The sequence below is a fragment of the Micromys minutus genome, assembly GCF_963924665.1.
Source record: "Micromys minutus genome assembly, chromosome: 2".
Lineage (NCBI taxonomy): Eukaryota > Metazoa > Chordata > Mammalia > Rodentia > Muridae > Micromys > Micromys minutus.
The window spans coordinates 84835925-84848263 of NC_137971.1; the positions used below are offsets into that span (position 1 = coordinate 84835925).

Sequence of the window (12339 nt, forward strand, 5' to 3'; positions counted from 1 at the left end):
CAGATGTAGAGGACATTCATTCTCCTGTCCCTAGCAGAACTAGGGCACCCACTTTGCCTTACCCTTGTAGATTTAGAGAAGCTTTATTCCCTACCCCCAACAGATATTGAGTTTCCATTTTTTCCTGTCCTGCCATTCCTCCTCTACCTTGCATTCCTCAGCCCTGGTTGCCACAGGTCTGTCCTGCTCACCCACAGACCTGCCAGAGCCACCTAATTCCATGCTTTTTTTCCACTAGAGACTACTGACTTTTGATATCTGAGCAACTGTACATTTAAGACCCATATTCTCCAGATCCCACATTCTTAAGATTTCTCAGAGATTTGGGGAACACTCAAGCTTCCTGCTTCCCTGGAATTGTTTACACTGTAACTGATGGCGCTCTTGTTTATCTCCCTTTATCTGCCTGGCAGATCCTTTCTCTACATTGATAGCATCACCAGAAAGGATGTTCATTAAACGTCTGCCTCTGGGAGAAGCTGAGTGTTGATGATCACGTATGCTCAGCGGTTCACTCCATAGCAGTTCCTAGATGGCATTCTGTTTCTAGACTCGTCCTGGACCATTCCTCTCACTGTACAGATGGCTGAAACACCAAGATTTTAGATGTCCACATGTGGATCAGTCTCTGAAATCCTGTTTATGCTAAGTACCCCACCCTGGCTCCATATTCCTTTTGTTGCATGATGGAATTTTGTCGCTGTCGAGCAGGAAGGATTATGTAGTCTGACTCCATTCTTGTCCTGTCTTGATGGAGTTCCCACCACAACACTGATAGCCAAATACATTCTCCTGCTCATGAATTTTGAGTTTTCCTTCAGGAGTTTGTCACCAGGCATCATGCTTTCTGAGAGTTGCCCTGCTGTACACTGAGCCAGGTGCTGTGAATTCCCAGTGTTCGGTTAAGTCCTGACTCTGTGTAGCTTATATCTGAGAATGTGTCACAAATCACATAGAGATATGCATTGCAGTAGCATACTGTGGCATGAAAGCCAACAAACAAGGACAGTAACAAATGAGAACAAAATCTAGAGCATCATGGGACCATAATGATTTCAACCAGGAAATGGAGAGAGACTTTCTGAGGGGGATGGGGGATAGGCAATGGGGGATGGGTCTGGTTTCTTTGCAAGAGGTGAAGACACAGGCATTTATGTTTAAAGACCAACAAAAGGCTGTGAAGGTGGGGATACCTCAGGTAGCTCCAGGATTCAATCTCCTTGTTCTACTTCTGCTACTTCTCACCCAGTGACTCATCTCCACGCCAGCAGTTGCTCACTGTCAGTGTTCTACATCCTGCCCTAAACTTTTGTTGCTGCACTCTTAGAGTATTCACAGTCAAGGTTCCCACAAGAAAGCTCATAATATCCTTCAATATCAACCAATCTGACCAGGAAGGCCCATTGTATAGTTATTAACATTTCCTCCAAATTGAAACCTTCCCTTCTGGATGAAGGAGAGAAGCTCTCCCAACTCAGTAGAGACCCGGGAAGCTTAGAAAGCTGCAACAGTCACAAGGCTCTTCCCCAAGGTCAGATGAGCAGTAGACAGTTGGCAGGGAAAGACTTTCTTTGGTAATGGTGCCTGGAAGTTGTCCTTACCCATGCTGGAATGGTCTTTTGGCCACTTGGCTGCCTTTGAGTCACCCACACCCATACGAGCCCCAATAAACTCTCTGGTTCACCAGGACAGACCGCAGCAGAATTGTCTCCATAGTCTGTTGTTGGTGCCCTATGTTGTTTATATTCTCCAGGGAAAAGTCATAAAATAGCCTCCAGCAAGACTGCCTTACAGATCTAAAGTAGGCCTAGAGATCACTGTGTGAGGCTTAGAAACCAGCCACTGCTCCCCTCCGTTATAGACAAAGTAATAATGTGGAAGGGAGGACGTAAGACACTAACCTTTATACAGATGTCCCTGGTGCAGCTTATCTTAAAGGCAGTAATGTAACTGGGAGATAATCTCAAGCTTCCATGCTCAGAAATCTTTAACAAACTGTCCCACACTTTCCAGCCACACATCGCATCCCCTCTCTAGTTTCTATGCAGAGTTGGCAGCTTAGGAGCAGGGCCTCCTAGCAGGCTTTTATCATACCAGTCACACAACACCACCGTCTCCCTGAACACACCTCTAGAGGCATAGGAAGGAAGGTGGGAATCTTCATGTGGCAGGGGTTAGCAGTCAGAGAAGCTTAGGCTTAATCAAGTCCTGGAGGATAATTTCCCACCTCAACTGCATTTTCTTTATCTGCAGTGGGGAATAAAGACACTGGCTGGTGCCGATAGTTGTTGGGTAGAAAAGAACAAAAGCATACCTTATGGTACAAAGCAAATGCTCATTACTGCTGTTATTTCCAGGGATTCTCGATAGAGTCTGGGGAGAAGTGGTTAAAAAAAAAAGCGTGGGAATCCCTAAGCTCTGAAGGCTATAGTGATATATATGCCAGCCAGAGGGAGGGATAGTCTTGACTTTTCTCTTGATGGTGAGAATCCTCACATCGCCTCATTCTTGGGTCTCCTTGAGTTGAATCTCTTGGGAGCCAACAGATGCGAGTGTCAATATAAGCAGGAAGTGCTAAAAGCTAAAAGTATGACAAAGGGAGGTCACAGAAACACCATGGGTGCTATGTGGGTACACAGAGATTAATGACTGTTGTAAGGATACCAGTATCTTTTAGAACCAACAGTGGCCATGGAGAGCCGACGGGTATCTTGAGGGATATGAAGTAGCCTGCATTCATGCTCCAAGTGGCTAACAACTGACCTTAACATCATATTCTGGTTATAGCTCAGAGAGGAGGATCTCTGGGAGAAGTTTGGGAAGAGTGGCCAGGACAAACGCCCCCAGGGAGTGGTTGCTCCAGACTGTCATCTTCTCAGGTAGGAGCCTTTGTTGCACTCCCAGAACTCTGGCTCAGAAGCCCTGTCCCCAGAGTTCATTGGCAGTCTCCTTTGATCTCATTCTGGAAATGGTGTGTTCCATCCTGCTTTCTGGCAGGTCAAACTGCCTCATGATTCATCTTTTGGACAACGATCTTGTCCATTTTCTGAGATCAAAGAAAGAGCAGAGACTGCCAATCTAACACGAGGTTGCCCAGCTGTAAGACACAAAGGCTGATTTCCTCACTTGATGCCCAAGAGCTGGACATGATCTTATACAGGGGTCCTACTGCGTCTGTTCCTCTCATAGGTAATGACACCCCAATTCCTGGTGAAAATTTGTCTCGGGATGACTCAAAACAATCTGGGTATATATATATATATATATCTGCAGAGAAGCTCCCTAAGTTGTCTTGTCTCTTGTTCCTGCATCTCTTTTTGTGTGCAGAGATCAATAGAGTGGAGTTTATCGGGACCATCAATTCAGCTTATTAGACAGTCCCAACACTCTCCCTCCAATACACCTTGTTTTTATCTCTAGTGGGGAACAGCTCGACATTGAGCAAGAGTGAAAATCAAAAGGTAACTTTTATGGCTTAATTTTAGAGGGGAAAGTGCCTCTTTCAAAGACAAGTCAGGGCTGAGTTTTACACAGTTAAGTGTCCTTTAAAAAGGACAAGTCAGTGACATTCAGGTGGTGTCTTTGCGTTGTAATCCTCATTTGCCCTTCACCACAGAAGTGAATGGGGCAGGGGAACAGAGACAGCTCTCAGGGTGTGTGGAAGGGTGGCTCTGAGGTATAGTTTGTGTGTTACGTCCTCTCAAGGGTCCAGGTGTTGAAGGTTTGATGACCAGCTCATGGTGCTATTAGAAAGCAGTAAAGCCCTAAGGGTAGGGCCCAGCAGAGGGAAGTTAGGTTATTGGTACTGACGCCTGCCTTAGGGTTTTATTGCTGTGAAGAGACACAGTGACCAAGGCAATGCTTATAAAGGACAACATTAAATTGGGCCTGGCTTACAATTTTAGAGGATCAGCCTATTACCATCATGGAGGGAAGCATGGCATTGCACAGACAGACATAGCGTTGGAGAAAGAGTTCTTTCTATATTCTGATCTGTAGGTGGCAGCCAGGAGAAGACTGGCTTCTGCAGTCAGTGAGCAGTAGGTTTTCTTCCACATTGGGTGGAGGCTGAGCGTAGAAGCCTCAAAGTCCACCCCCACAGTGGCACACTTCTGACAAGGCCACAGCTCCTTATCTCCTCCAATAATTCCACACTTCCTAATAGTGCCATTTCCTGTGGGCCAAGCATATTGAAACTGTCTTTCCTATCCACCATGAGATGAATAGCTTTCCTCTCCTGGTCTCCTTTATGTAGACTGTTGTGAAACAAAAGGGCTGAATGACTCAAGACTGAACTCTTGGAACCGTGCAGCAAAATAAACCTTTTCTCCTTTCACCATGACTTCCTGCATGTGTTTGGAACATTAGTGACGCACTGACTAACCCTCTTGGGAAATATACTACCTGGGAAGATGTTGACCAGAGATATGGTGACTATTCTAGAGAGCGCAGGTGTTAGATAAACTCATTACTTTTACATACCTGTGACCAAACTACCTAACCAAAATTTACCCAGGAAAAACGGGGTTTTGTTTTGACTTATTATTGCAGTGATTTAAGCCCATAGTCATGACAACTGGAGTATGCGGAGGAAGCCACATTCATCTCATGATAGACAGGAAGCAGAACATGAGGAAGGCATTGGGGATTAAGTATAGCCTTGAAAGTCAGTGCTCTGAGAACCAGAGGTCAAGCATTTAATGGATGAACTTGTAAGGGGGCATTTCAGTCAAACTATGAGACTAGATGATCTCAGTAGTGTACATGTGAGAGCAAAGTCTGCAGGTTGAGTGCTGGGCTCACAGGAGAAGTCATCTGGAGTCCAGAACTTACATCTACTCTGTCCACGGTCTGGGAACAGCGTGGGTCCTACATAAGCCTTTGCGTCATGGGGGGACTTAATAAGTTAGTCAAGTTAGTGTACAGAGTTGCCCAAACTGTACAAATTAGCTGGCACTGACAGGGACTGAGCCAGTAGAAGGCCGACCAGGTTGTCTTATCCCCTCATCTTACATTATCTTCCTCTGTGACACTTCTTAGAAATGTGTTTCTCTTGTAGGGCCCCAGCAGCAGCTGTCTGGCCACCTGCAATGCCAGTGAAGGCCTATGAAGGCTGTGACCCGTAGATAAGGCTATATATTTTGACTGATGCACTCTTTCTTACTTGCTTCTTTTTGTTTCCTTCCCTCAGTGATGAGAGCTCTGCTTTAATACTGAGTAGAGAGAGATTGGAATCATGACTATGTGTATGAGATGGGGAGTGGGTTGGGGACAACTGAAAAGGAAATGTTATCAGTAAAATCAGCAGACTGCCTATTCACTGCCAGGCACTGTGCTGGGCAGTGTGGTATGAGGCTGTAAGGCCATTCCCAGCCATCAGGAAACTTAGGATTCAGGGACAGGATGACCAGATATCCAAGCCTGTGGGAAATCGTCATTGTTCTAAAGTTGAGAAAAGTTCAGACAAACCACCTGGCCTAGTTTCTATAGTGACTATGGATGTCCTTAGAATGTTGGTGATAACAAGGCACTGCTTGGGAGGGAGCCAGAGTGTTCGCAGATAATTTCTTCAGTCAAGTGTCTTAGGTTCACTGTATGCATGAGGAAAGAGCCTCAAGTCTGCTCAGCAAAATACCTTTGGGTGATCTTGTCTTCCTATGTGAAGGCATGAGAGAGAGAGCGAGAGAGAGAGAGAGAGAGAGAGAGAGAGAGAGAGAGAGAGAGAGAGAGAGAGAGAGAGAGAGAGAGAAGAAGAAGAAGAAGAAGAAGAAGAAGAAGAAGAAGAAGAAGAAGAAGAAGAAGAAGAAGAAGAAGAAGAAGAAGAAGAAGAAATGGCTTGTCCAAGATTGTGCAATATGGTAGGCTAAGCTGATTAGCATTCCCAGTGCCTCCCTTCCTGTGTACTTACCTGGTGGTGCTCCACCTACACCCTCTTTCAGGTAGGTGCAGAATGCCTCAAATGGGGAGGGAGCAGTTACTACTTGTGAGTGATGGAAATGATTAGGTTCCCAATAAAAAGGGAAAAGAAGGCTTTAAAGAAATTAGAAAATGTGATAGAACAACTTCATGGAGGCTATGTGGAACTGGAACATAAATGCAAAAAGAGGAAATACAGGCAAACAAGAGCTTGCTGGTGAAGGGAGAGCCTGGCATTCAATAGATCTGTAGTGTGCAGATAAGGTATAGGCTGAGCAGAAAATAAACATGCCTATGTACTCAATTTGATGCCCAAAACACTGACCACCTACTATGTGCTAGGTCCTTGTTGAAAATGGCAGGGTAGCGAACAAGCCTTGTTTTCATAAAGTTATATTTATTGGCACCCAGGGAGAGATAAATGGGTGTGGATATGACATGGGATATCAGGGCTTCTGTTATATACAGGAGTTTCCCTAGAAAAACCTTGGGTTTGAAAGTCTTTCTTATGAAAACGATGATCAGTAGGCTTTAGTTGTAAAAGAACCATAATGATTTGATTATGGTTGGCGAATGACCACCAGGAGACTGACTTACAGAGACAGCCATGGCTGTCACAGGGTAAACTTAAGTGAGTCTTCTTAAAAGGAGGAGTCTAGGTAGCCATGTTCGGAAATAAAGAAAAAGACCAGAGAAAGGTAATTAGTTCTGTTTCTGAAAAATGACAGGTGGGTACAGGGGTCTAGTGCCACAGCCTCATTTATCATGGAGGACCGAGTACTTGAACCACACAAAGACCCAACTGGGAGCTCTCCACTTTACTTGAAAAAACAATGAAACAATGTGTGTTCGACTATATATGGCATTACTTTTGTCTAAGCTCTCTCTCTCTCTCTCTCTCTCTCTCTCTCTCTCTCTCTCTCTCTCTCTCTCTCTCTGTGTGTGTGTGTGTGTGTGTGCATGAGCGCTGCATCTATTCAAGTGCCTGAAGAAACCAGAATATGATGTGGATTCTGCCTGATATAGACTTTGAGATTCAAAGTCTATATCAGGCAGAATAAGTAAGCAATGCACATTCTCCTGGTTCCCTGCCCAGGGAAGGCCCAGCTGCCTGGTCTTGGTTTCCCATCATGAATAAGTTTTTGTTCACAGAGCCACTTGGCTCTCCACAAACTTCCTCCATGTTGTTATTGAAATGACATTCATTGTAGGGAAAGAGGCAAGTATCTTTGGGAAGGGTCTGACGAACTGAAGAATTTCTTTTCTCTCTATGGTGAGGCAGGCTTCTTATCTCCTCTCTAGCCATAGCACTGTCCCCTGGGCCCTGTGAGTTCTCACCATGGCCAACTCTTACACAATGTTTAAGAGTCTAGTCAATTCTCCCTCTTCATAGAGGGTTTCTTGACCATTCCCCAGAACAGCTGTCCAGACATTAGAATGTCCATGTGCCCTGTGTTGCTCTAATCAGAACACTTGCTTTCATATCCAACCATTTATCTTGTCAAAACATAAACATAAGCCCCATGAGGACAAGGATTTTGTCTGTGTCCCATTGTGTCCCGGCACCTATCATCATCCCTACCAGGTACACAAAACTCAATGCGTGGTCGTTCCGTTATGTACCAGAAGGAAAGTGCACTACACCAATCAGTTAACTTGATGGTTGTATTAAAGTTGTAAGTGTGAAGTAGATTTGGGCAAAGGCCTTTCTCTCTCCCACCTTCCTTCGGTGAGACGGAAGGAGAGCTGGAAATAGAATGGAAGACGTTTCTGAAATTTCTGGTAACCATAGAGACAGTGATTTTCGTTTATTAATCTCTTGCTCTTAAGCAGGCTGGGGCCCCATGGTGATTTCTCCAAATTGCTCAGTCTGGTTATCCTGCAGCCTTCCTCATTAAGAAGAGCAGGTCCATTCCTATCCTGCAGCACTTTAATTACTGCGTGCTCTTACGCTAATTACTGAGTGTTCTAACTTGGCCGCACTACCACTTTGGAACAATGTAACATGGCCACAAGCCCTAAACCCCTGGAGCCTTTGGTGCCAGGTGGTGGGTGTAGTCAGGCAGCTTCCTCCCCAAACCAGAGGCTCTCTCCTTGTATTCAACTGTCTTGAAGGTGAGGCTCAGGACCTTCTGGAACAGCTTTTCATCTAAGTCAGAACAGGCCACCAGCAGGGGTTCCTGCCCATGAAGGCTATGCTTTTGGTAGCAAGAATTACCCCTGGGAAGAATGCTCTTCTTGTTGCCTAGCCTCTTGAGGGCTCTGATTTCATGTAGCTTTTGTGAGTGTGCCTCTGGTCAGGTAAGGATCAATGAGGAAATGGACATTCTGGGGAAGCCCCTTTCATGGCCACTTCTTCCTTGGTATGGGTGTGAGAAGAGCAGAATTAGAATTCTATCCTCTCTCTCTCTCTCTCTCTCTCTCTCTCTCTCTCTCTCTCTCTCTCTCTCTGTGTGTGTGTGTGTGTGTGTGTGTGTGTATGTGTGTGTGTGTGTGTGTGTGTTTGTGTGTGTGTGGCAGATGACTTCTGCTATACCCATTAGTATGTATGAGTGACATTGTGACATTAGACTGGCTCCTTTTGTCTCATCAGTGTTGGGTTCGCATCCCTTGTGGGTCACTGGATGAATGGGATGTGGGGAATACTTCCTGGAGTGAAGAAGATTGGCTTTAATAGAGACATGTCTCTGGGTAGAGTCACAGCTCCCTCCTAAATCAGTCACCTAGGAATCTGACCTCTGTGCCTTTAGAAGCACTAAGACTTCCCTTCTGCTGCATTTTTGCATCCTTTGGTTTTGAAATGCTGAGCCATCCTTCCTGCAAATGCTTCGAGAGAAACCCCCTTTGGCTGTGTGCTATACTAAGTCAAACCCTCTTACCCTATAGCTCATTAACCTGGAATAAAATGTGGGGGCTGGGAACCGACTGAAAGAGCCAAAGAGATCTGAGTGCACAGAGACCATAGCATAGTTCAAAAGCCGAACTCATGACCAATAGAAATTTCTGCCACCTGACCTATGTGTGTCACACAACTTCTCTGCAACCTTGGTTCTGAACACAGGCACTTTGCAGCCTGTATATCCTGAGGCCACATGACAGCAATTGGTGACTCCTGAAACAGAGGCTCGGCTGCAAGATTGCTGTGTGATATAAGTTGCAGTGTTAACTGTCCATTCAGTTTTTTTTCCAGTTTCCCATAAAAACACAATAGTTTAATTACAGACAGCAGATCTCCCTATATCCCGACCACTGTGGCTCACATGTAAGCTTAGTGAGCCTTTGGATTGTGCTGTGTTGAAAAGACAAGCATATGGAGTCACTCAAATATTAATTTCCCCTTGTCTTTAATAAATGATAAATTTTTGTGTATACCAAAGAATTCGTTTAAGGTAATTTTTTTGTGATTTATCATCAAAGTTTGATTTAAATACCTATTTTAGGGACCTATACACTCCATGTCACTTAAGAATTTCCCAAGTAAAAGAGGGGGCTGTGGTTATAAGAAGTCTTAAGAAGCCATGTGCTCAGGTCCTGCTCCAGCCTGGCCTGGCCACCAACCCATTTTCGTGTGCTTATGACCAAGCCTTCTATAGCTGTAGACTTCTGCTGCTCAGGTAGGGCCCATCTTTGGCATACCAGAGATGAGGCCATGGAGAGAATCTGGGCTCCTGATCTCACCAGAAGGACTGAAGGAAGTTTAGGGTTAAGCCCATACCTGGTGGGACCCCAGTGGTGTCACCAGCAGGTCCAAAAGCTCAGCCGTTCTTCTTTCCAGGTGCCGAAACCTCTCGTTCCCTGACAGCCTACCAGAGGTGAGCATCGTGTTCATCTTCGTCAATGAGGCACTCTCAGTGCTGCTGCGTTCCATCCACTCGGCCATGGAACGCACGCCATCACACCTGCTCAAGGAGATCATCCTGGTGGACGACAACAGCAGCAATGGTGAGTGTTGGTCTTCCTGAATTCAGACTATCCCGTAAGGGCTATTGATGTCTTCAGCCTTGAGTTTTCATGCCTCAGAGACAGTTTCATGATGGTCACCACTTGAAAACTCCACGTGTACCCCAGAGGGGTCATGTCTTCAGTGGCATATTGCTGCCTCTCCTAGCATTCCAGTGCAAGATGATGAGATGAGATGTCTTGAATCTACCCCACCTCACACACAGTGACTGTTTCCTTTGACTCATCATTTCATTGCTGGTGTTCCTAACCTCCTTGGATGATGTCTTGTAGTTGTTTGGCCATCAAGAGTGAGAATGGTGCTGATGGTGGGGATGTTAATAGACATGAACCAAATGAAAGCAATGGAGCCATTGAAAATCTGTGAATCACTGGTTCCATTCTCTGTTCCCAGAAAGGCTCAACCTTGCCTGCCTGCAACTCTTCCATGTGTCTCTTTCTCCAGCCACCACTAGCAACCTGTATTTATTGGTACATGCTTCACATTCCCTGATTTCCCCCTCTTATAAGTTCCTGGAACTCTGTAGACTTAAATATTGGGTGTACACTGCTTAGAGACCAGTGCTCTCCTCAGGACCACATCTGTGAATGTCCTTATGATAATGCATGATCTTAAAAATAGCCAACCATAGTGTGAGCAGATCACACATCCTTGCGCTGTCTTTCAGGACATCTCAGGTGCATGTAGGGAAATTTCCGATGAATCAGTTGCTGTAATGAGGTTGGCAATTTTAGATTTGTTATCAATTAAAGCCAAAACATACCAGATAATTGAAATGCCTTTCATCTCAATAGGCGAGTTTCCCTTTTCATTTTCTTGTCATGAGTTAAGAACCACAGGAACAGAGCTGTGAGGGAAATTCAGAAGCTTTCTTAAAGGAATGCTCATGATTCACTTGCTTCATTGTCCCATGGGCTCAAAGGAAGGGGACATTAACAATGTGAAGAAGTTGGCAGTGTCATTCTGAAGAAAGTGGACCTGAGGGAGGTAGGAAAGGCCCAGCCCCCATCTCTACTGGTACCCACCTTCACTCTCCAGACAGCCCTGTGCCACCCCTCATATCACATGAAGAGGTGAGGGGTGTCAGAACCTCTCTCCTAGAGGCACTTCCAAATCCTATTCTGATACATTTAGCCCAGACTAAGGAAGAGATTCTGCTTGACTTTATTCTGTTGAGAAGTCATGAGGTTGCCGAACTGGTTTTCTGAAATTTAGGTACAGAAAGCATCAGATGCTGAGGTTTTCGTAAGTGAGTTTTCAGCATATAGGCCTTTTTCTGTCAATGGTGGAATCCATCAGGAGCTTTGGTGAGAGGAGTGAAGGACTGAGGGTTGAGCGAAGGAGAGGCTTGTCTGTGCTTTGTGATCCTGGGCGGGAGAAGGAGCCTTCTGGAAGAAGGGACATGGGTAAGGAGAATCTTGCAGAAGGGTAGACCAGAAGTCCAAGACTAGAAGGACTGAGAGCAAGACGTTAACCTGAGAGAGATTACAGAGAAAGAATTGTGGGACCTGCCAGAAAAAGATGAGCCAAAAGAGGGTGGGACACGGATGACTTGACGTTTTAAGACAAGGCGATGTAAGGAATGGTGGACATTGTCCTGAGACAGGGAGGTGACAGAGCAGTGTGCTGGTGCAGTGCTTACTCATGAAGGACAGACTTTCCATGGATGTCATTCAAACATACTGAGGAGCTTTCAAACCTGTAGGGAGTTAGAGACAGTGAACTATCTCCTCTTCAGGGGTGGCTACACTGAGATTCACAGGTGAGGAAACTGTATCTCACTCCCTGCACATACCCAAGTGAGCACCTATACCTGCTGTGTGGACTGGAGCAGCATCATGTATCCTGACCGAGGTATTGGCTGTATCATTGCAAAGTTGCCAGTGAGCTATGGAATGCAGCTCATTCCTAGTGCGCTTGCTTAGCATGCACCAGGCCCCAGGCTTCATCTGAGGTGCTACAAAAATTGTTTTAAAAACATATTAGCATTCTGGAAGCTGGGATGAGGGTGCATGAGACCCTCTTCTACACTCTGTGTTTTTAATTACTTCAAAAGATGATGTCAAGCCAGCTGTGGTGTTGTATGCCTGTAACCCCAGTACTCCAGAGCCAGGTGGGTCTCTGGGAGTCCGAGGCTAGCCTCATCTACAGAGCAAGTTTCTTGTCAGTCAGGACTGTATAATGATTCCGTGTCTCAAAATAATAATAATAGTAGTTATTATTATTATTTAACAGTTATTATTATTGTTATTATTATTATTATTAAACAACCCAAAAGCTCTTCTAATAGATTCTACCTCATTAAATTTGAAGCAGCAAGGACTGGAACTTGCTGTTTTTAAAGTGCCCTCAAATAATTCACAGCTCTAACTGGCAGCCTGGATGAATGAACCCGATGTGCCTCTACTCAGGAAAGTCACTGTGCAATGTGGAGGTGTGGACTCTTGGGCTGAACTGAGAAG

General features: G+C 45.2%; 1 protein-coding gene across 1 annotated transcript in view; it reads left to right on the forward strand.

The window, feature by feature from the left end:
* Positions 1-12339, forward strand: part of GALNT18 (polypeptide N-acetylgalactosaminyltransferase 18) — a 302943-nt gene that overhangs the window by 170656 nt on the left and 119948 nt on the right. The window contains exon 3 of the mRNA XM_080911329.1: positions 9692-9858. Within this exon, the coding sequence (XP_080767455.1) occupies positions 9692-9858 (167 nt within the window). The remainder of the gene's footprint in view (positions 1-9691; positions 9859-12339) is intronic.